This window comes from Anthonomus grandis, chromosome 2 (assembly GCF_022605725.1).
Source record: "Anthonomus grandis grandis chromosome 2, icAntGran1.3, whole genome shotgun sequence".
Lineage (NCBI taxonomy): Eukaryota > Metazoa > Arthropoda > Insecta > Coleoptera > Curculionidae > Anthonomus > Anthonomus grandis.
The window spans coordinates 37,285,014-37,310,038 of NC_065547.1; the positions used below are offsets into that span (position 1 = coordinate 37,285,014).

A 25,025-nucleotide genomic window follows, 5' to 3' on the forward strand; every position below is an offset into this window, starting at 1 on the left:
TCAACTAAAAATAGAAACCACACTGAGAAAAAGCTATGGATATTTTAAATCATTAGTGCAGTGCAGTGTGATGCACCTTTAAATAACCACAGTGAAAGGGTACGCATATTTGTGTTTCTCATTACAAAAACCCCTGGGTACAAATTTTTAAAATAATATGTTACAAAACATTCCTAAATTTAAAAAAAAAATCTATTTTTAGTTTTTTACTTTACCGTCCTGTAGGTTGAAATCGGAGTGATTTTGGACTAAGATAAGTTGCATTAAATCGACCTATTTTGATCTCAGGCATATGTGGTAAGATTTTATTAAGATATTTTCGGAACATCCTGTATAGATTTGATACACTTATACCTAAAATGATTTTTTACTCACTGCCTTAAAAAGCACATGCAAAAAAATCATATATACCCTGGAAAGTGTGTAAGCCCAATAGTAAAATAAATATTGCCGAAATATTTAAATTTTATGTATTACAACAAATTAAAAAATATTCAAACACATTTAACTTCCAGATTTTAGCATCTTAGTTAGTATTATAAATCCTGTCTTAGAAAGAGACAAGACTTTTAAAATGGCTTTCTGCGTAAAACGCCTTAAACTGTGAATATCCTCAGTAAGTGCCTGTAGCGAGTCTGAAATATAAAAAAGGTTACAATGTAGATTTTATTTCCTTGTGTAGGACGTATAGGGTATTTTATTGTTATCGTTAATATAAAGTTTACGTATATAAGAAGAACGACAGTTAAAAATCCTATTTAAGTCATATTTTTAATTAAAAAGAAAACGAGAACAATTGCATGAAAGTGTGGGTTTCAAGATAAGAAAAAGGTCTAGCCCGTCTAGCAGAAAATTGTCCAGGTAGATAATGGATTTTTGGCCACTACCCTCAATCTGCTTAATTTTGTTTAATAGACGGTAACTAATTGAATGAGAGTTTTATGTTGTTATACACCCTGGGGCCTTTTCTTATCAGTATTTTTCGTCCCAAGGAAAGTCAAGGACAAAAAAATAGTGTTCTTTTATTTACAAATTATTAGATTCTTAATAAAATGTCTGAAGGAACATTGCTCTATAATTAGAACTGCTACTAGATATTGTAAATAGCTTTCATTTATATTTCCATTTTTTTTATTAGCTGACTGATAATTTGAGTCATATTTTAAATATTATAATTTGCATCTTATTAAAACAATAAATAAATTAAGCTTAATTAGGGTCATATTACTATAAAAACCGATTGAAAAATTTCCAATACAGTTCCATCAGGTTTTCTAATATAGTTTTTTTTAGCAAAGTTTAGAATCGAGTACCTAGAAAACCGCTATAAATATTTAATAAAGACATACAATTAAAATGAGCAATTGACTGACATTAAACTATACCTATCTCATCTTAAAAGGTTGAAGTTATTGTCAGCTAACTATGAGTTAACTAATCAATAAAATTTTAACTTTGACCATTTAAGTACCACTTTAATCTGAATATTATTAAAACCACTAAAAATATTTATATGAAACAAATTATAGATTATTACAATATTGCTCTAAAACTATTTGTGTATTGCTAAAAAAAAAATAATATTACACATTTTTTTCTCGCAGTCGATTAAGCAACACAGTCCAAATTTTGAACCCTTAATTCATATTTATTTGATACACATTTAATATTTGGTTCTCTTAAAAAATAGGATATTTACAAAAAATAAATTGCAGTAATTTTTAATGTAAACTGTTTTCCAGATATAAGTGCAGCATGAATAGTTAAAATTAAAAAACCTACCAACTAGCTAACTCATAAAAACTATTAAGGAAAATGTACAGAAAAGAATTCAATAATTGATCAAAAGCTACCCGGCTTCAATCTATAATAAAAATCTACTTCAGCAATTGACTGGTAATTTGAGTCATACTTTTGACATCACAATTGGCATTTAACTAAAACAATATGATCCTACAAATTTTCATAAATGCCAAAAATAATTTATTAAGAACTTTTAGGTTAGCCAGATTTTTTTAGTAGTCAACTGACATAAATAGAATTTTTAACATACAAATTATTTTTAAGTTTTATATATCACTCTTAATATATTTTGCAAAGTGGTCACGATATACAGAATATTCTAAGTCAATTTAAAATTAGGAATTTTGCATTGATGTTGATGAAACAATATTAGAAAAAAAGTTTCAGGGATAAAGTGATCAAGAAGTTATTTAATATTAATTTTTAATATTTAACTTGTTATAATTTTAAAAATACTAAAGAGATTTACAAGAAACAAGTAGCACTTAATAGAATTTTTTTTATATAAACTGTATTCCATGTTCAAGATAATTTATCAAAAAGTTCTCCAGGTTTTTCAGCAATTGACCAATACAGTTTTAATTACAACCATTTTACTTATGTTTAAAAATAATAATTCTTAAAAAAAAAAGTTCACATTAAACGCACTGATCAACTTCTTACAAAGTTTGATTTGACCTTCAAAGCGACTTTCAAGATCGTTATATTATAGTTCTATAATGATTATACAATAATATTGATTTAATAAGCTCCAATTTAATTCGTGTAAATGCAATTTATATTTTTCATTTTTATCAAATTTAAAAGCGAATGACACGGTGAAAATTAAAACGAGTCAACTATTAAAAAAGCAGTGTAACTTGGGCATTTATAATACATTATTTTTGGCCTTTTACACGGCTTATATAACAATATTGGTAAAATATACTACAAACGCTTTATGTAAATATTTTTAGTGAATAATATTTTATGATAATCAGTAAAGAATTTCGTTTCCTTGCAAACTGTTTTCTGAATTATCTTATACTCTGCATAGAGTACTGTTACCATCATGCACTACAATGTGTTTCATGAAACATGTTGGTAAGTGAAGTCTAAATCAAATAAGTAATATTATTAAAAAGTAATAGTATTTGGAATAATTTGGAAGCATTTCGATATATTATCTTACATCTAGAATACAGTTTACATTAAAAAGTAAAGTACTGCAATTTATTTTTTGTGAATATCTTATTTTTTAAGAGAACCAAATATTAAATGTGTATAAAATAAATGTGAATTAAAGGTTCACAATTTGGACTTTGTTGCTTAATCAGCTGCGAGAAAAAAATTTGCATCATTAATTTTTTTAGCAATACATAAATCGTTTTAGAGCAGTATTGTAATAATCTGTAATTTGTTTCATATAAGTATTTCTAGTGGTTTTAATAATAATCAAATTAAAGTGGTACTTAAATGGTCAAAGTTAAAATTCTATTAATTAGTTAACTCATAGTTAGGTGACAATAACTTCAACCTTTTGAGATGAGATAGATATACTTTAATGTCAGTCAATTGCTCATTTCAATTGTTATCTTCATTAAATATTTATAGCGATTTTCTAAGTATTTGATTCTAAACTTTGTTGAAAAAAAAAGTATATTAGAAAACCTGCCTTGAAAATTTTTTAATCGGGTTTTATAGTAATATGACCATAATAAAGCTTAATTGATTTATTATTTTAATAAGATGCAAAATATTAAAAATATGAATCAAATTATCAGTCAACTAATAAAAAACCTGGATAAGTTTTGAAGTTTTGATTAATTATTTTTGAAATTTAATGAAGGAAAAACGCACTGTGAATTTTTTCACGTAATTTTTTTTATTTATTTTTGATTTGCTTTGTGTAGTTGTTTTTTTGATAATTGAATTAATGTGAGGGTCAAACAGCCTATCCTAATCAGTCAATTACCAAAAAAACTGTATAAGTAAATATACTGCATTTCATTTCATGTAAATCTCTTTCTAAGCTTTCAAGATAATTATGCATGCAAACACTCTATTTATCAATCAAGTGCTAGAAAAGTTGGAATATTTAAAAATGAAGTTGTCTCAATCCTTAAATATAGCCTATACAGAAATGTTACCTCAATGTATATAGTCAAACGGTCAAAATTAAAACCCTAATAGTGAAAAAAATTATGAACATTTTTAGCTTATCTTAGTATTTCGTAGGGTAACCGTTAGTATTTGGGACTGATTGGTATGTTTTTATTTAAAATTAAAAGAAAATAACGAAGTCTTGATATGGTATGAAAACTAGTAATTTCCACTATAAATTTATATCCGAAAGAAATAGAGACTTTCCTATCTAAATTTTTATATAGAATTAATTTTAGTAATTCTTAAAAGTTTTCTTAATAAAGTTAATGTTAAATAATATGAACGTTGTTTAAAATTTCCATACATTTTTCTGCTATGGTGTGTCGCTCAATCAATTACTACTAATCTGCAAAATTCTCTATTAAACTCTTATATACAGAGGTTGTCTAAAGTACTTTTAACTCATTTTACCAATCAGTAATCAAATTTTTAAAATGAATTGTAATAAGTGTCTGGCTCATATACATATATACATAATGAGTTTGGACACCAGCCACATAAAGGAATTTTTTGGTCCTATGAACAAAGAAAAAACATTTCTGACATAAGTGATTAGCAGAAATATAATAAAAATATATTGTTCTGTTAAAAATTACCACAAGAGCGTATTTGCGCGCGGTCAATTGTTTTTTAATTGGTTTTGCGCGAAATATTTAGATAATATAACAGTATGTAATAAAATTTGTCGAAAGATTAGGAAGACATTTTCCGCTATGGTTATGGTTAATAAATGAAAAATTAAATATTTTATAGAAAGATATAGGTCTCGTAAATAGGCTTAAAACTAAATTGCTGTTGATTAATTAACTTCAAAAGATAAAAATTTTAGTTTTTTAAGTGGTTAACATTGGTAAAGTAGTAAAATCTAATTTTTGAACTTTCATTGTTTTTATTTAAAGTTTAGCACGATCTTTCGGTTGGAAAATATCTGCAACCGTCGTCAAGTGTAACAATTACCATGTTTACACACAACCGTTAATTAGCGATTATGCTGTAAGCTTATTATATTGTGCATTAGCGAAATGCGAATGACACCCGTAAACCGTTTGAGCGTTCCTAATTCGCATTATGTTAAAACATATTTAATAATCCTGCTGTAATCCGCATTAAGTTTAGTTTTTTTTATAAATGACTTGATTGAGCCACTCACTTGTCATAGGCTGGCTTTTGCCGATGATTTGAAGCTATATTTAAATGTATATGGTTTGGAGGTTTGTGTTTTTCTTCTAAACTAGCTAAATACATTGGAGGTGTGGTGCGCTGTTAACAGGTTAGGCTTGAATGCGGCTAAATATAGTGTAGTCAGTTACTCTAGATCAAAAACACTCTTAAATTTTGTTTACTTTATTAATGATACTATTTTGAGTAGATTAGAGAAAATTACTGATCTTGGTATCACCTTTGACTCTGAATTTACATTCGTTCCATACTTCAACAACATAGTCAGGTCAGCCCTGAGAAGGCTTGGGTTCATAATTAGAAGTTCTCAGAGTTTTACTTTGGAATCTACATTAAGACTGCTTTTCTGCTGCTTTGTGAGATTAAAACTGGAGTTTGGTTGCATTATATGGAACCCGCTCTATCAGAATCATGTTGGTCTCCTTGAACCAGTTAGAGGGTTTGATCATGGGCAACTATTGAAACGCTTCAATCTACATTCATTGCATCTCAGAAGAATGATCTTCTCTGTAAAATTCCTGCATGGGTTACTGAATGGATTCATTGATAGTCCTGTACTTCTTTCTGGTATACGTTTTATGTTATCCCCTACCATACTTTCTGCCAAGGGCTCATACTAACATCCTGTTGAAATTGCCACTATATACAATATTCGCTATATTTAATCGGATCTGTCGCATGTGTGATATAAATTTCTCTCCGGTTCATGTGATTGTCGATATCTTGGTGGATCATTACTCTTGGAATTAAGACCCATGTATTTAAGTTATAGTTAATAGGTATATTGCAGTTAATTTAATTTAATTTAATTTTGTTGAATATGTGTTTATCTTGTTAAACTTTGGGTTAATAATTGGGTTTTTATATCATATTAATAGTTATTTCTTCTAATTTTTTAGATAACTTTTAAGATTGTGACTTTACTTTTTTTCTTTTCTTTTCATTCTTTTAGGTTTGTTTTGTGTTTTTTTTTTTTTAAACTATATTTTTCATTGTTTTTCAACTGTTTCCTGTTATTGGGCAAGTTGCCTGTTGAAAATAAAGGCTTATTATTATTAAGGTTCCGTGGCTATGGAAGAAGATCTAAATTCACCTTAATTTTCAGTGCTGGCAACTAACAAAAATTTAAAAACCGAGACAGTATGAAAAAGTTTTCGGTTTCATTTTGTGATACATCACTGTCAAGTGTGTGATAATGTCAGGTGTAAACTTAGTAAATAACTATTTTAGCCGCTTCGGACCACACGGACATGTGGTCATGCATGAATTTTATTAGATCATGCAGTATCCCGACAGTAGGAATCTCCGGATGTTGGGAATGTCAACACTGACCTGCCTAAAGATTCTTTCACTTTTCGTAATGTGAGTTGGTTTCAGGAATCTTCTTTTCTTCCAATGTTGCTCTTTGCATAGAATCTTTGCTTCTGACTAATGTATGTTATGACCAAGTGTCTTCTGCTATTCCTGGCCTGGAAACATCTCTTGTTCGGATCCTTTTTGGATGTTGTTTTATCTTGACTTTCCTGGTGGTATTGTCTCACCTATGTATGACTCTCACATAAGACTTGGTATACGCAGTTCTTGATGTCTGGTAGGCATTTAAATGAGGTCTGCGTTACTTAAATCTCATATTGTGTCTTCGAAGTGAAGGCAGTCTTGATGTTGAACTTTATGGCAGTTCTCCTGATTTGCTGAAAAGTTCTTTTATTGTATAGGATCTTTAAAATGCCTATAGGATCCTCAAATTGCCGTGGCTTGTTTATTAGTTTGCTTGGATAACCGTTCTGCTGCAAGCCTTTGGTGATGTTTTATATTTCCCCGTTGAGATCAACATTATTATTGTATATTGCTTTTGCTCTTCTATACAGGAATTTAATGGTTTCCACCTTTGTTGAACTAGGATTAGAGTTGTAGTGTAGGTATGTCTTGTTGATTTGCGATAGTTAGACGACTAATGACCTTAGGCGTTGTTACGAAAACTTCGTAACAATTCGTTTTCTTTAAAAGACGGTCCTTGACGGTAGGCAACACACGGCACACTTGATGCCACGGTGGTTGCATATGGGTGAACGCAGAAATTCCGGACTCGGCGACGCGACGAACGTTCTAATTTCGATAAAAATGTGCATGACTTGCAAAAAAAAGGTCAGTTAGTCGGTCGGCAGAATAGGTCAGGGGAGGGGCACTCTCTCTTGTACTTTTACGGTACAACTCCCGGTATCTTTTATAAGTTTCCTCTGTCTTTTTCCTCTAAAACACTGGATTATGTGTAAATTCTCTTCTGGGTAATATGTACAAGTTGTACAAGTAAAGGCAAACGGCCTCCTCTTTTACAAAGTGTAAATAATGTGAGATATTTTCCCCTGCTAAATACAGTGATTTGCTGTTATTTCTACGTTTGTGGTGTGGTTTCCTTATAGTGAGAAGTTTAAGGATGCCAAGTTGTTAAATAAATGCAAAGGAAACTCAAAGCTATTGATCATATCTGGTTGTTTTTTAAACAAAGAAACCCATGTAACTAGTAACTACCTCAACAAATAGGTGCTTATTTGATGCTGCTATAGTATCAAATATACATGTGACGTGTGTTTGTGCCCTTGTTTATTGCGGCACTAAAGACAGGTAAAAGCAAGGACCACATCTTTAATGATATAAAAACTATAGACGGTTGATACTGGTTTCAGTGCTCATGTTAGTGAAATACCAGGTGAAATAAAAAAGGGTAAATTTGGTTGATGTGCTAGTATGTAGTAGTGTCTGTGCTAGTATTTAAGTCTTGAGGCTAGGAAAATTAGTTTAAGAATAAAATAATAAGGCATTTTTGTTTTGAACCGATGTCTTAGGGCATTGTAATTGGAAGGTGTTTGTTTAGTAGGTAAATACATATTAAGATTTATTAATATTAACAAACAAAGTTTAGTTTTATTTGACAAATTAACCTGTAGGTTATCTTCCGAGTAGTGACGAGTGGTGTTCTCATTTAAATATACTCAGCACAGTGTAGTCTGCTGCTAGACCACAACAAAAAGTTAGGGTCTACCTTAGAGTATTAACCAAAGAAAGATTAGTATAGCCAATTCAGGCGTCCATTGTTGTTCTTCACAAGAACATCCAAAAAACGCAGTGCTGGTTCAGTTTTTCAATTCCATCGTCAACTAAGTGCTTGGCCTAATTTATTAACGTGCAACAGAAAGTATGCTAGATCTTCTATCGTTTTTGTCTTTTTGGCAAGCCACACCTTGCGTTTGGATTGAGCTGTCCTTATAAACCTATGTTTGAATTGAAACTTGAGTTATAGGGAGCAACCTCTCAGAGGTTCATCACTCCCTTCAGTGGATGTCTAGTATATTCTGCAGGTGTTGCTTCTTACTTACAGTCGTCTAGACTATACTTTGGATTGATTTAAAAACAAAAGTCTATAATATTTCCTATATACATTTAACGAAGTATTGGTTTATAAGTATTAAAGAACTTAACGGCATTTTAAGTAAAAGATCGCTCGTACAGAGTCGTGGAATGGTGCGGCATGGTCAAGATATTGTATCTAATATTTCGAATGCAAACCTGGTTTCTTGGTATTAACTTTTCAAAAAGATATTCATGACTTTGACTAACATATAATCGATAAAGAAAAGTAGAAATGAAGAATTTGAATAGGTAAGGTAGCGTTAACCACCACAAGTGAAATATAGAGTCTGATACATGATCAAACTTTCCGAGGTTAAAAATAAATCTACAGTAAGTATTCTGCACGCGCTGCAGGCGGTAACAATTTATTTGGTCTATGCAAGGATAATAAACTATAAGGCAGTAATTTAACTTAGATAAAACAACTATACGAGCTTTTTCCTAGTTTTAAAATTTAAAATGTGTTTATTGGCATAAAGCATACGTATGCGTAAATAACCTCTGCAGAAGAGTATTAACATGTTCCTTAAACCTTAAAGAATTATCTATTTAAAGTCCCAGAACCTTCACAGTATCAGAGAACAAAATAGTTTCGTTATCCAATTGAATGTGAACAGTTTCCATTATATTTTTATGTGATCCTCGGTTTGAAACAAAACCATTTTTGTTTTATTAGGAATAATGTTAAGGTTATGCTCTTTTGAAAATTGACTTAATACGTTCAGATCAGCGTTAATAGTATCAGCCACGTTATCAAAATTAGCAGAGTCAAAATAATGTATGTATTGAGTGTCATCAACATACTGATGTATTTCAGAATCTTCAACAAGACCGGGTAAATCTGAAGTATATACAGTGCAACCCAAAAGTTATGTCTAAATTCATTTAAAATTCAGGGGTGTATTCAAAAAAAAAACGTTCAGACCCATCGATTTTTATTTTAAGTTCCGCATTTTTGTACGTGAAGTTTGTATATACAGGGTTGCTCAAAAATAAATTACGACCATCAACTTAATTTTTTCAAATGAAAGCACCTTTTTTTTTATTTCATTTTTGAATTTCGCGTGGAATTCTACGTATGTTTCATGCATCATGTCCTATACCTAAAGTTAACAGTTATCGAAAAAAAGACGACCACACATTATTATTGAAGTTCACCTTACGAGTCACCTTATCTCTGAGAATTTTTATACAGAACATAATTCCATTCATTCGTGTTTTTTTATTGTTGGGTGATGACCGTGTATTTTCATACAAACTGTATGACAGTTGTACGCCAAACAGATATTGTCAAGTGTGAAGTGTACAAGCAAAGTTGCGGTTTTCACAATGGTAAAGTTAACGGAACGAGAAGAAATAGAAATTCTCTGCATGGTTGGGTTTGGTAATAGAACACGTACTCAAAGAGAAGCTGCTCAATTATTCAATGAAATCCATCCTGATCGTCCTCCGATATGTCAAAAGGTGGTGAGTAGAATAGAGGCTAAATTTAGAGAATTCGCTCATGTTAGAGATCTGCCGAAATCTGGTCGTCCTGCTCGAGATGAAAATGAACAACTTGGCGTTTTACTTTATTTGGAAGAAGATCCATGCACTCCTCTGTCGCAGATTGGGGCAAATTCATGGCGAAATCTATAGTTCACCGAATAGTTAAAAAGCACAAATATCACCCCTACAAAGTTATTCCTGTGCAAGAGTTATTTGATGACGATTTCGATAGGCGAAATGAGTTTTGTGAACGCTTACAAAACATGTGCAATCTAAATAATAATTTAGTAACAAATATTATTTTTTCCGATAAAGCCACGTTCTGTTTGAATGGTAGTGTGAACAGACAAAATTGTCGATATTGAGCAACATAAAAAATCCGTATTGGATGATAGAGGTAAACACCCAGTACCCTCAAAAACTAAATGTGTGGTGTGGAATAGTGCGCGGAAGAGTAATAGGTCCCTTTTTCTTTGAACAGACTTTAACGAGACAAGTGTATCTCGATTTTCTCTAATTTGAATTAGTTCCAGCATTACTAGCTTTATTTCCAAATCCATTGGACCCAGACTATCCTGACGAAGAACTAATTTTCCATCAAGATGGCGCTCCTCCGCACTATGCTGCCACTGTGCGTACATTTTTGGATGAAACCTTTCCCAATCGGTGGATAGGAAGGAGAGGACCCATCGAATGGCCTGCTAGGTCGCCTGACCTAACATCAATGGACTTTTTTTTGTGGGGATACCTCAAGTCGAAGATATTTGTTAATAGGCCAAATAATCTAGACGACTTGAAAGAGAGAATTCGCAGAGAAGTGCGCGCCATAACTCCGGAAATGATTGAGAATGTGCAACGGACTTTATTGATCCCCTTGGATATTGTCAGGCCGTGAATGGTAACCATTTTGAACATTTAACTTAATTTTTGTTCTTTTTTTATTTGTTACATGAATCGTCTTTTTTTCGATAACTGTTGACTTTAGGTATAGGACATGATACATGAAACATACGTAGAATTCCACGCGAAATTCAAAGATGAAATAAAAAAAAAGGTGCTTTCATTTGAAAAAATGAAGTTGATGGTCGTGATTTATTTTTGAGCAACCCTGTATATACAAACCTCACGTACAAAAATGCGCAACTTGAAATAAAAATCGACGGGTCCGAGCGTTTTTTTTTCGAACACACCCCTGAATTTTAAATGAATTTGGACATAACTTTTGGGATGCACTGTATAAGAAATAATAATGGGCCTGGGATCGACCCTTGTGGGACACCAGAAATAATATTTTTCGAAGCAGAATATTCATTATTCACCCTCACTTTTTGGGTTCTACGCCACAAGTAAGTTTAAAAAAAAGACAAAACAACATCACTACAGCCATAATATTTCAGTTTCGCTACAAGCAAATGATGATCGATGACATCAAATGCTTTTGAGAAATCAAGAGCTATCATAATGGCTGAAATCTTTTTGTCAAGAGCTCGCATGATATTATCGGTGACGTTTAGAACTAGCTGTACTATGATGTTTCCTAAAGCCAGACTGATGGGAAGGGAGGATATTGTTTGACATTAAAAATGATTACAGCTGCATATAGACTATTCTTTCGAGAACCTTGGAGATTACGGGAAGCAAACTTATCGGACGCAAATCTTAAACACTTTCAGGACTGGAGGATTTGGGAATCGGACATACCACCGACGTCTTGTCGAAGGTTTTCCCTAATGATGTTAAGGAATTTTTTGGAGAGCGCATATTTGTACAGAGGCTCTTAAACATTAAAGTTTACAAGCTTTTCGGGGTTAGTGGCCTGAAGGATTTCGAACGAAATGAGCTGAATTTTGTACAAAGAAGTGTTGATGCCCTTGTCGTGGCTGGGTCATGGTACAGATAGTATTTTTTTAGAGCGTTTATAAATTTAAACTGGCAGAAACATCCACTACTACGGACGTAGCTTACACCGTGTAACGATAATTAGTTAAATAAATCAAATCAAGAAATCCGAAGCAAACGCATTTCATTCATTGTCCTAATACCTATATTTTACTGTTCGTTTGACCAAGACTTAACCCGAAATATATTACATAATCTACATAAGGGACTTCTACCTTAGACTCCTATATAATATAAATAACTAATATAAATAACTCAAGCTTTATGTACCAATATTATTAGGAAAGCATGTAAACAAAACAGCTTATAATATTTTTAAAGCTTACTACTCGCCACTGCTCACATGTCATTTTTTTTCAAGTCGATAGGACAAACAGTTTCCCATTTACGGCTAGTCCGGGTCTTAAATAGATACCCTGTATAGAGTATTTCCCACGGATACTTCATAAAGCTTCAAATAATACAGAATACCTTTATTCCATCTGGCTAATTTACTAAATATCTGTTTCATGTAACAGAAATGCCTCCTTAATTAACCTGACATTAAAGGAACAAAACATGTTTTATTTATTGAAAGGTGAACCGGACTTTCACTCTAATATATGACTCCGTATTTAAGCTGCTTCGAAAGTAAAATGTATCACCGATTTGTTTTTTAAATTGCATTTTGCTACATCCGACGAGAAGAAAATTATCTTAAAATATTCTAACTTTTTCTGTTGCCTTTGTTCCAGGTCATTTGTGTATGAAAAGCTTGCCTCTAATTTGCGTCGAGTTTGCATAGGTGAATAATAGTTTACAAGGATTATGATAATATATTAGATTATATTAGTCTTACCTTTGATATTTTGTAAAGCCACAGAGTTGTCGTCGCCTGTAAAAAAATTAAAAATAGATTATCCAAACAAATGTTACAGAACAATAAAATAAAATTCAATCTTACCACTCAGGTTCGAATTTCCTAATGAAGGAGCACTTGGACCAGGTGAAGCATCTTTGAAAAAAAAAATATAAGAATATAATTCAGGTATTGTATGTTAACAATCTTACCGCTAAGGGTGGGACCAGCCACGTGATGATGACGACGAACATGGAGTTGCTGGGACATCTCTAAATATTGAAATAAAAATTTATTGGTTCTAATTTGGGTCAAGTTAGCATAGGTGAATAATAGTTTCCAAGTATTATCACAATATATTAGGTTATATTAGTCTTACGTTTGATATTTTCTAATGCCACTGAGTTCTGGTCGCCTGTAAAAAATTAAAAATAGATAGACCCAACGAGAACTTTAATAAAATATTAAATTGAATCTTACCAGCTGGGTTAGGATTTCCCAATAAAGGAGCATTTGGAGAAGGTGGAGCATCTTTGGAAAAAAAATTATTTTTAAGTTTAATTAAGGTATTATATGTAAACACTCTTACCGGCCAGGTTAGCACTTTCTAATGGAGATCCACTTGGAGCTAATGGAGCATCTTTTAAAAAATAAATAAACTAAATTGATCATACCTAGTTAATCTTACTACCCTGATTCCCTAATGAAGGAGCACTTGGAGGAAGTAAAAGTATCTTTGGAAAAAATTATGAAAATTTAATTTTAGTTTTATATATAAATAATTTTATCACCCGTCTTAGAATTTCCAGGTGAAAGAGCAGATAACTTATTACTCGAGGTATACGAGTTCCTGACGAAAGAGGCTCTCAAAGCAGGTAAAACATCTCTAATAAAAATATTATTCGTTTGAAATCTTACCGGCCAGATTAGGATTTCCTAATGGAGGACCACTCGGAGCAGGTAGATCATCTTAAGAAAAAAAACTATAAGAATTTAGTTAAGGTCATATATGTTAACAATCTTACCGCCTGGGTTAGCATTTCCTAATAAAGGAGCACTTGAAGCGAATGAACCCTCTTTGAAAGGAAATAATAAGTATTTAATTGAGATGATTTTTCGAAACAATTATACCATTCGGGTTAGGATTTCCAGATGGAAGAGCACTCGGGGCAAGTGAAACATCTTTGGAAGAAAATAATACGCAATAAATTAAATACTATTATACGTAAACAATCTTAACATCTGGGTTAGTACCTGCTACGTGCTGCTGGCGTGGTACTTGGAGTAGATGCGGCAACTCTAAATATTTAATTAAAATTGTAAAATTAATTTAAACAACAAATATACTACTAGATGCACTCATGCAGGAGAATCTCTTGCAGTATGTGAGGCATCTTTAGAAGAAAAAACATCAAAAATTAAAATAAGTCATTATGTCTAAAAATCTTACCTTCAGGATTTGTTCCAGATGAGGCTACCAGATTAGGTGTGGAATCTATCAAAAAGTTAAAAGAAAATTTAATAAAACCCTTAATAAAGTAAAAAAAAAAAAAGTTTAAAAAAAGTTCAATGTTAAAACTAATGTAAGACCACTTGCAGCAAGTAAAGTATCTTTGGAAAAAATTGTACAAATTTAATTCAACTTTTATTTATAACTAATTTTTTACCCGTCTTAAAATTTCTAGTTCGAAGAGCCTATAGTTGTTTCTTGTAATAATTTTTGGGAAAAATAATTACAAGAAACAACTATATTAATTACACTTTAAGATTCTTAATATCCGAGGTAGGAATTCCTAATGAAGAAACAACCAAAGCAGGTGAAACGTCTCTAATTAAAGTAATATCCATAAGCAATCTTACCTGACGGATTTGGGTTTCCTAATGGAGGACCACTTGAAACAGGTAGATCATCTTAAGAGAAAAAACTATAAGAATTTAGTTAAGGTCATATATGTTAATTACTTACCGCCTGGGTTAGCATTTCCTAATAAAGGAGCATTTGGAGCGGATGAACCCTCTTTGAAAGAAATAATAAGTATTTAATTAAAATTATATTATGAAACAATTATACCATTCGGGTTAGGATTTCCAGATGGAAGAGCACTCGAAGCTCTTTGGAACAAAATAATACGCAATTAATTAAATACTATTATACGTAAACAATCTTACCATCCGGGCTAGTACCTGCTACGTGCTGCTGGCGTGGTACTTGGAGTAGGTGCGACAACTCTAAATATTTAAGTAAAAATGTAAAATAACTTTAAAAATCGACAAATCTACTACTAGATGGACTGCAGGAGAATTACTTGCAACATGTGAGGCATTTTTAGAAGAAAAAAGATCAGGCATTTGAAAAAGTCGTTCGGGCCTAAAAAGCTTACCTTTAGGATTTGTTCCAGATGAAGCGGCCAGATTAGGTGTGGCATCTTTTAAAAAATTAAATGAAAATTACTTAAAACTATTAATAGTTTAAATTTAAAACTAATATAAAACCACTTGGAGCAAGTAAAGTATCTTTGGAAAAAATTGTAAGAATTTAATTCAAGTTTTATATATAACTAATTTTTTTACCCGTCTTAAAATTTCCAGTTGGAGTAGCATATAGTTGTTTCTTGTAATAATTTTTGGGAAAAAATAATTACAAGAAACAACTATATTGAATACTTTAAAATTCTTAATATCCGAGAGAGGAATTCCTGATGAAGAAGCACTCAAAGCAGGTGAAACGTCTCTAATTAAAGTATTATCCGTAAGCAATCTTACCTGCCGGATTTGAGTTTCCTAATAAAGGACCCCTCGGAGCAAGTGCAACATCTTTAGAACAAAATAATATGCAATTAATTAAATATTTTTATACGTAAGCAATCTCACCATCCGCGTTAGTACCTGCTACGTGCTGCTGGCGTGGTACTTGGAGTTGGTGCGGCAACTCTAAATATTTAAGTAAAAATAAAAAATAAGTTTAATCGATAAATTTACTACTAGATGCACTGCAGTAGAATCACTGACAGCATGTGAGGCATCTTTAGAAGAAAAAACATCAAACATTAGAAAAAGTCGTTATGCCTAAAAAGCTTACCTTTAGGATTTGTTCCAGATGAAGCGGCCAGATTAGTTGTGGCATCTTTGAAAGAATTAAATGAAAATTTAATAAAACCATTAATTCATTAAAGTTAAAACTAATATAAGACCACTTGGAGTAAAGTATCTTTGGAAGAAATTGTAAGAATTTAATTCAAGTTTTATATGTTTTTACCTAATTTATTTACCCGTAATTTATTTCTAGTTAGAAGAGCATATAGTTGTTTATACTTTAAGATAATAAGTACCATATTGATTATACTTTAAGATTTTTAATATCCAATATAGAAGGTCCTGATGAAGAAGCACCTAAAGTAGGTGAAACGTCTCTAATTAAAGTATTATCTGTAAGCAATCTTACCTGCCGGATTTGGGTTTCCTAATGGAGGACCACTCGGAGCAAGTGAAACATCTTTGGAACAAAATAATATGCAATTAATTAAATACTATTATACGTAAACAATCTTACCATCCAGGTTAGTACCTGCTACGTGCTGCTGTCGTGGTACTTGGAGTAGATGCGGCAACTCTAAATATTTAAGTAAAAATTTAAAATAAGTTTTAACGATAAATCTGCTATTAGATGTACTGCAAGAGAATCACTTGCAGCATGTAAGGTATCTTTAGAATAAAAAACATCAAACGTTTGAAAAAGTCGTTATGCCTAAAAAGCTTACCTTTAAGATTTGTTCCAGATGAGGCGGCCAGATTAGGTGTGGCATCTTTGAAAGAATTAAATGAAAATTTAATAAAACCATTAATTGTTTAAAGTTAAAACTAATATAAGACCACTTGGAGCAAGTAAAGTATCTTTGGAAAAAATTTTAAGAATTTAGTTCAAGCTTTATATGTAACTAATATGTAATTAATTAAATACTATTATACGTAAACAATTTTACCATACGGATTAGTACCTGCTACGTGCTGCTGGCGTGGTACTTGGAGTAGATGCGGCAACACTAAAAATTTAAGTAAAAAATGAAAAATAAGTTTAAACGATAAATTTACTACTAGATGCACTGCAGTGGGATTACTTGCAGCATGTGAGGCATCCTTAGAAGAAAAAACATCAAACAGTTGAAAAAGTCGTTATGCCTAAAAAGCTTACCTTTAGGATTTGTTCCAGATGAGGCGGCCAGATTAGGTATGGCACCTTTTAAAAAATTACATGAAAATTTAATAAAACCAATAATAGTTTAAATTTAAAACTTATATAAAACCACTTGGAGCAAGTAAAGTATCTTTGGAAAAAATTGTAAGAATTTCATTCAAGTTTTATATACAGGGTGTCCTATTAATAATGGTAAATATTTTAACAGCAGATTCCTCTTACAAAAATAATGAGGGTAGGTTAAATTTTCCTAGTCCAAAAAATTAAATGCAACCAAGATACAGGGCGATAAACATCAAGTTTTTTTTTTTAAATTTTGCTCATAACTTAATCATTTGTTTTTTGTTTTTAATGAAATTTGGTCTGTGGGGGTTTCTTTATATGCCAAATATAAAACTTTAAATTTTTTTAAATCATCTCATAGAGGGCGCCACCAGCCTTATTTTAGTCTTTTTTTAAACTCCATAACTTTTTTACACTTTGTATAATGTAATGTTTTATTATAAATTTCTAATCTGCAAGTGTTTTTCTTTAAAAAAGGTATACTTTAAAAATGTCGCTAGGATTTACAGTTCTCGACATATTTGGACTTAAAACGTGCAATGCACTCAAGAAAAAATGAATATTTTTCTACTTTAAGTTGAAAAAAAAATAAGTAGGCTGTGTCTAACAAAAAAATGAAAACAAACAAAGTCACTGTCACTGTCACGATTTATGTTTTTTTAGTTGCTGTGGTGCGTTATAGCTCACATGATTAGTTACTTTCTTACCCTTTATTGCGTTATTTTTGTTAGTTATTAATAGTTCTGTTATTAATTGTTACTTGTTGCGTTAGTGTTAGTTCCAGTAGTCTTTATTTATCACTTTAGGTTAAGATGCCTAGATATCAATATTTTTTTAATTCGGAAATGCGAGATATGGTTTGTGTTTATGCCCAAGCAAATTACAGCGGTCTAAGAGCTTGTCGACGTTATGCGCAATTGTATCCAAATAGGAGGCAGTCAGATTTTAAACTCTTTAAAAACGTTTACCAGAGACTTGGGGAAACGGGTTCATTCAGGCCAAAGCAAGATGTTGGGCGTCCAAATAGATGTAATGTAGATCAGGAAGAAGAAGTTTTAGTCCAGGTTGCTGAAAATCCAAAGTGTATGGCGTATGGCGGCAAGAACTGGAATTAGTAAGTCCTCAGTTTTAAGAATTTTTCATAGTGAGCGTCTTTATCCATACCATTTTACGCCAGTACAAAATCTTTTGGAGACAGATCTTTCAGCGAGATTAGATTTCGCTCGCTATATCCAGGAACAACAAAATCAAGATCCGCTATTTATTAATAAAATTATGTTTACGGATGAAGCGACTTTTACCCGACGGGGAATTTTTAATTTTAGAAATAAACATTTATGGGATATTGTAAATCCAAACCTCATTACTGAAAGACACTTTCCACATGAATTTAAAGTTAATATTTGGTGTGGTGTTATAGACAATTTTTTTTAGGACCTTACGAGTTACCTCCAAATCTAAACGGTGAATTATATTTAAACTTTTTAGAAACAAAACTCATTGACTATTTAGAAAATTTGCCTTTATTTGAGAGAATATCTTAATGCTAATTTCAACTGGACAGGACGTGGAAGTCAAAGACCTTGGCCCGCACGAAGTCCTGATTTCAATCCATTGGATTTTTGCGTATGGGGATACATGAAATCCATTGTTTACGAAAATCAAATAAACGCAAGGGAACAATTATTAGAAAAAAAGCCGCTGCTGAGTCATTTCGAAATGAGCAGTTATTTTTTAAGATTCGGAGGCCTTTTAATAAAAGAATTTTAAAATGTCTTGAAACAAATGGAGGCCATGTGGAACATTTACTACTGGCAAATATTGATAATTTTTATTTTTAAGTAATTATTTAGGTTTTATATTTTTATTTATCAATCATTTAAAATGTAATATAGTAATTTAAATAGTTTAAAATATGGTTTTCATGGATTGTCTTTAAAATCGTTAAATGTAAATATCTAGAAAAAGAGTAACCCTAGAGATATTTTTAAGGTATACCTTTTGTAAGCAAAAATGCTTTGCATAATGCATATTTAAAATAACCTAACCTAATAAAATTAGATTTGGCATATAAAAAAACTTGCAAATGCCAAATTTAGTTAAAAACAAAAAACAACTGCTAAAGTTATAGACACAATTCAAAAAAAATACTTAATGTTTATCACCCTGTATCTTGGTTGCATTTCATTTTCTAAACTATAACTTTTCTAAACTGTATAACTAATTTTTTTACTCGTCTTAAAATTTCCAGTTGGAAGAGCAAATAGTTGTTTCTTGTAATAATTTTTGGGAAAAAATAATTAAAAGAAACAATTATATTGAATACACTTTAAAATTCTTAACATCCGAGATAGAAGTTCCTGATTAAGAAGCACCCAAAGCAGGTGAAACGTCTCTAATTAAAGTATTATCCGTAAGCAATCTTACCTGCCGGATTTGGGTTTCCTAATGGAGAACCACTCGAAGCAAGTGAAACATCTTTGGAACAAAATAATATGCAATTAATTAAATACTATTATACGTAAACCAATCTTACCATCCGGGTTAGTACCTGCTACGTGCTGCTGTCGTGGTACTTGGAGTAGATGCGGCAACTCTAAATATTAAAGTAAAAATTTAAAATAAGTTTTAACGATAAATCTGCTATTAAATGAACTGCACAAGAATTACTTGCAGCATGTGAGGCATCTTTAGAAGAAAAAAACATCAAACATTTGAAAAAGTCGTTATGCCTAAAAAGCTTACCTTTAGGATTTGTTCCAGATGAGGCGGCCAGATTAGGTATGGCATCTTTCAAAAAATTAAATGAAAATTTAATAAAATATCCGAGATAGAAGTTCCTGATGAAGAAGCACCCAAAGCAGGTGAAACGTCTCTAATTAAAGTATTATCCGTAAGCAATTTTACCTGCCGGATTTGGGTTTCCTAATGGAGGACCACTCGGAGCAGGTAGGTCATCTGAAGAAAAAAAATATAAGAATTAGATTTATTATTAGAATTATTATTAGTTAAGGTCATATATGAGTTACTTATTTTATTGGGTATTACGTCACTTATAGCAAACAATGAGGAATTTGAAGGAGCTATTATATAGCAGGAGATTTAAAAGATAAGTAAATTTTCTTTATATTTTTAATTTAATTTAATTTTACTTTAATTACCTTAATAACAGTAGTAGATATAACTACCGAAACGTTGGTTCAAATTAGGTATTTTTTAAAAAGTAGGGTCTTCTCGTTGTTTTTATCGGTTTTTAATTAATATTCATATCAAAGTTAGGAAGGATATTGAAAAGAAGAAACGAGCTCAGAGATTAATAGAATAAAGTTCAACTCCTAGGTATATAAAAAAATCTATTATACCCCAAGTAAATTATTGTACAGGGTGTTTCAGAACTATGAGATCAAACTTCTAGGGGTTGTTCCATTACGGCCGTAAGACGCGTTTAAATTTAGAAAAAAATATTAATTACCTAAATAGGATCTGATGCATTTATTTAAATACCTTTTTTATATGATACCATCACAACAATTGTTCAAAATGTCTTCCTCCAACCTCAATACACCGATTTAAACGCCGCACATGATTTCGGTAAACTACACTGAAAATTTGATCCTCGTTTTGAATGATTTCAAATGCTGCTGTTATTCGTCCAATTAAGTCTAACTCTGATTCTACTGGAGTTTCGTAGACTAAAGACTCTACATGTCTCCACAAGAAAAAAGAGCGACGTTAAATCGGGTGACCTAGCAGGCCAAGAAACTGCTCCATCTCTGGCAATCCAACGGTGCCCAAACCGCTGAGCCAAATAATCGCGTACTTGTACAGCAAAGTGAGCCGGCGCTCCATCAGGCTGAAACCACATTTGCTGTCTAACGTTTAGTGGAACATTTTCAAGGAGTTCTGGGAGAACTTCCTCCAAGAAACGCAGATAAATAGGTCTTGTTAACTGTTCCGGTAGAAGGTATGGCCCAATTAAATAACCATCAACAATGCCTGCCCATACGTTGACAGACCAACGATTCTGATGTTTTCTTGGAAAAATTGCATAAGGATTTTCTTCGTCCCAAACATGGCTATTCCTACTATTAAAAATACCGTCTCTTGTGAAACAGGCTTCATCGGTCCACAAAACATATCGTAAAAAATTTGGTTGTGCAATGATGCGATCCAGAAGCCATCGACAAAATTGAACTCTAGGATGATAATCGGCTGCAGTCATACCTTCAACTTTCTGGAAGTGGTAAGGATGGAGTTGTTGCTCGTGTAGTACCCGCCAGAGAGAAGCGTTACTCGTATTCATATTCTTAGCGACGTCATGTGTGCTATTTGTTGGTTCATGGGCAACTCGCTAAAGCATCTCTTCTTCAAATTCGACCGTTCTTACGGTTCGAGCAACACCAGTATCATGCATCTTGGTCTTAAACATGCCTGTCTCAGCGAACCGCCGATGAACCGCAATAAACTTTTTGTATCCAGGATGCTGTCGTTCGGGATAACGTTCATGATACAACCGCGATGCTGCTTGTGCATTGCAGTTTGTTGCTCCGTATGCCAAATGCATATCCGCCAATTCTTGATTGGTAAAGTTTTCCATTAGCAATAAATGTTTAAAAATTGTAAGCTATAAAATTTTTAAACATGACAATGATAAGCGTTGATTTTAAACAATTGTTGTTATGGTATCATATATAAAAGGTAAAAAAAAAGCAGCAGATCCTATTTAGGTAATTAATGTTTTTTATAAATTTTAACGCGTCTTAGAGCCGTAGTGGCGTAGTGACGCATTTCCGGACATGGGTTCCTATAGTCAAATGGATTCTTCTGTTGCACTGAACAACCCCCAGAAGTTTAAATCCATAGTTCTGAAACACCCTGTATTTAAAACTTATTGAACCTAAATTAAATTAAGTATATCGAACGGTATCATTTTAGATAGGTATGAGTTCATATTTCTTTTAAATACGTGAATAAGTGTATTTTCTTTTTCTTTTCAATTTTTGAGCGTGTGAGATAATGGTTTCCAAACAGATTTTTGCTATAAGTGACGTAATACCCAATAAAATAAGTAACTCATTATGAATTCGTCACAACAATACAGATTTTACCTAAGGTCATATATGTTAATCTTACTGCCTGGGTTAACATTTTCTAATAAAGAAGCTTATAATATAACTAATTTTTTTACCCGTTTTAAAATTTCCAGTTGGAAGAGCATATAGTTGTTTCTTAAAATCATCATTTTTGGGAAAACAACTATATTGATTACACTTTAAGGCTCTTAATATCCGAGATGCCTGATGAAGAAGCACTCAGCAGTTGAAAGGAGTTTAATTAAAGTATTATTCGTTAACAATCTTACCATTCGGGTTAGCATTTCCAGATGAGAGAGCACTCGGAGCAGGAGAAACGTCTTTGGAAAAAAATAATACGCAATAAATCGAATATTATTATACGTAAATAATCTTACCGTCCGGGTTAGCACTTGCTACGTGCTGCTGGCGACGTACTTGGAGTAGGTGAGGCATCTCTTGAAAATGGAAAATAAACATTAAATGTAAAAATGTACTACTGGATGTACTGCAGGAGAATCACTTGTAGCTAAAATTGCTAAAATTTTTACCTTTAGGATTTACTGCAGATGAGGCAGGTATGTCACCTTTAAGAAAAATGAAATAAAATCTAGTAAAACTATTAGCAAAGTTAAAACTAACATAATACCCATTGGAGCAGGTGAAGCATCTTTGGGAAAAAATTGTAAGAATTTATTTAGGGTCGTATATATTAACAATCTTACCGCCTGGGTCAGGATTTTCTAATAAAGGGAGCACTTGGAGTGGATGGGTCATTTTTGGAAGGAAATAATAAGAATTTAATTAAGGTTATATTTGTAAACAATTTTACTGTAAAGATTTAAATAAAAGTTTAAAATAAACTTTTAATATAAAAATCTACTACTGGGAGTACTTCAGGAGAGTGACTTCCAGCATGTGAAGCATCTTTAGTAGAAGAAACAGCAAAAATTTTAAAATATCCCTAAGCCTAAATATCTTACCTACAGGATTTGCTGCAGGTGTGACATCTTTAAAAAAAGTAAATAAAATTATTAATGAAGTTAAAACTTATATAAGACCACTTGGACCAGGTGAACAAACTTTGGTAATATTTATAAGAATTTAATTCAAGTATCACAATTAAACAATCTTACCGTCCGTGTTAGGATTTACTGATAGAGGAGCATTAGGAGCAGGTGAAACAGCTTTGAAAAAATAATACAGAATTAAGTTAATATTATTATACCTGAACAATCTTACCGTCTGGGCTAGCATCTACTACGTGCTGCTGGCGAGGTACTTGGAGTAGGTGAGGCGTTTCTAAATATTTAAATAAAAACTTTAAATCTGAGACTAGGTGTAACATCTTTAAAAAAAAATTAAATAAATAAATATTAAATAATATTAATAATAAAGTTAAATTATATTTTTAGAAATAATTATAAGAATTTAATTCAAGTCTTATAATTATGTAAACAATCTTATCACTCGGATTAGAATTATTAGATCGATTTACGTTATTTCTTTAATTAATTAAAATTTTAATTAAAAAAAAAATGGTTATTAGCGGTAAACGAAAAATTTTTATCGGTATTTATATTATTCAATTTAATATGATTATTTAACAGTATTATTTATATTATTTAACAGTTAAAGCTTTTGGAATAGTGAATATTAACAATCAATTATATACATAAGAAAATTACAAATTAACTTTGATTGAAAGCGACTGTTGCGAGTCATTAATTTAACGAAATTAGTCTATATATAAAAGATATTTGTTTATTTATAATAAACTTACCACTCACAACTGCTGCTTTAGTATCAACAAAATTGAAAATGCAAAGACTGTACAAAGAAATAACTTGCACTAACACGAACGACCATCTTCTAGGTAGCCCCATGCTAATGTATCTTTAAATAAAAGCAAAATAAAACAGTTTATATAAAATAACTTTTATAATTCAGCACGTATTTTTAAAACGTTATTTTCTTAAATTGCTTTTATTTAGTTTTTAGTCATAAAGATTATGCGGAACGTAATAAATTGCATATTATTTATACTATTATCGTGTTTTAGTAATTAGTTTTTAGAAATATAGAAAATTAATAATTTCAATGTTTGAAACATTTAAAAATGCTACAATATAAATTCGATTTCTTAGGGGCGTTGCGGAATTTTATGAATTAACACAATATTATAGAGTGATTTCTTAAAAGTTCTAGAATGTTTTATTTTGAAAGTATGTTAGATAGTGTTAACATTTTATATAATATTTGCTGATTCTTTAGAAAGCTGCGTCCGTCATGAATTAGAAATGATCATTTCTATTCGTGTGAAAATCCTCTTATTATCTTACTAACATACCTTCAGATCTATTCTGCAGAACTATCCCAAGTTTAGATTTCTCTGAATATAAAATAACAGTATTAAAAAAGCTATAATAAAATGTTATATATGTATACCGGTATGGAAATGAGAGTGCCGACCATAGAAAATCCATGTATTTAATCTTTTTTACCAATTAGCACGTCCTGTGCTATAGTAATCGATCAATTTGTTTCATTTTAGTTTTAACAGCAGGCTACTTACGGTTTTAAAAATAATCAATTTATTTTAAAAATATAGTTGTTTGCAAGATTGTCGTAAACGTGCCTATTGAGATATGAAACAACTTGCTGAACAAATTGCTAATGCAATTGCTAATATTTAATAACGTGTAATAAATTGAATTTTTATAAGTTGTAAACAACACAAGATATTTTTATAGATTACGAACCAAAGCACATGGCATTACGAAGCAATGATGCGAACAGGCATAAAACATTTATAAGGAATATTTTATTATAGTTGGTGATTTATTTAAGAAAAAATAATCATTTTAGTATTGTAATTAAAGCCCAGTACCCTCAAAAGACTAACATATGTACAGATGTTTTAGGAAACTTAATTATC

The 25,025-nt window shown here is 31.5% G+C and overlaps 2 protein-coding genes across 57 annotated transcripts in view; one reads left to right on the plus strand and one right to left on the minus strand.

Annotated features, from left to right (window-relative positions):
- Positions 1–24,524, minus strand: part of LOC126749595 (proline-rich protein 36-like) — a 29,425-nt gene extending 4,901 nt beyond the window's left edge. For 2 of the 50 annotated variants that reach the window (XM_050459312.1, XM_050459392.1), the window contains exons 1-35: positions 24,438–24,524; positions 23,871–23,983; positions 23,330–23,389; positions 23,224–23,274; positions 23,071–23,097; positions 22,639–22,674; positions 22,486–22,545; positions 22,378–22,428; positions 19,923–19,973; positions 19,761–19,805; positions 19,552–19,611; positions 19,443–19,493; positions 16,950–16,994; positions 16,741–16,800; positions 16,519–16,563; positions 16,311–16,370; positions 16,203–16,253; positions 15,840–15,884; positions 15,632–15,691; positions 15,524–15,574; positions 15,142–15,186; positions 14,930–14,989; positions 14,727–14,777; positions 14,621–14,671; positions 14,211–14,255; positions 14,015–14,059; positions 13,892–13,942; positions 13,786–13,836; positions 13,679–13,729; positions 13,350–13,400; positions 13,241–13,291; positions 13,140–13,175; positions 12,973–13,032; positions 12,866–12,916; positions 12,761–12,796 (exon numbers count right to left, since the gene is read on the minus strand). In XM_050459312.1, the coding sequence (XP_050315269.1) occupies positions 12,761–12,796; positions 12,866–12,916; positions 12,973–13,032; positions 13,140–13,175; positions 13,241–13,291; positions 13,350–13,400; positions 13,679–13,729; positions 13,786–13,836; positions 13,892–13,942; positions 14,015–14,059; positions 14,211–14,255; positions 14,621–14,671; positions 14,727–14,777; positions 14,930–14,989; positions 15,142–15,186; positions 15,524–15,574; positions 15,632–15,691; positions 15,840–15,884; positions 16,203–16,253; positions 16,311–16,370; positions 16,519–16,563; positions 16,741–16,800; positions 16,950–16,994; positions 19,443–19,493; positions 19,552–19,611; positions 19,761–19,805; positions 19,923–19,973; positions 22,378–22,428; positions 22,486–22,545; positions 22,639–22,674; positions 23,071–23,097; positions 23,224–23,274; positions 23,330–23,389; positions 23,871–23,973 (1,747 nt within the window). In that variant the 5' untranslated portion in view covers positions 23,974–23,983; positions 24,438–24,524. Of the gene's footprint in view, positions 1–447; positions 636–12,760; positions 12,797–12,865; positions 12,917–12,972; positions 13,033–13,139; positions 13,176–13,240; positions 13,292–13,349; positions 13,401–13,678; positions 13,730–13,785; positions 13,837–13,891; positions 13,943–14,014; positions 14,060–14,210; positions 14,256–14,620; positions 14,672–14,726; positions 14,778–14,929; positions 14,990–15,141; positions 15,187–15,523; positions 15,575–15,631; positions 15,692–15,839; positions 15,885–16,202; positions 16,254–16,310; positions 16,371–16,518; positions 16,564–16,740; positions 16,801–16,949; positions 16,995–19,442; positions 19,494–19,551; positions 19,612–19,760; positions 19,806–19,922; positions 19,974–22,377; positions 22,429–22,485; positions 22,546–22,638; positions 22,675–23,070; positions 23,098–23,223; positions 23,275–23,315; positions 23,390–23,870; positions 23,984–24,437 lie in introns of those variants that run through there. The other 48 variants (XM_050459321.1, XM_050459322.1, XM_050459330.1 and 45 more) reach the window with 48 other exon arrangements.
- LOC126749937 (gephyrin) overlaps positions 1–25,025 on the plus strand; it is a 227,308-nt gene that overhangs the window by 115,072 nt on the left and 87,211 nt on the right. The window lies entirely within an intron of this gene.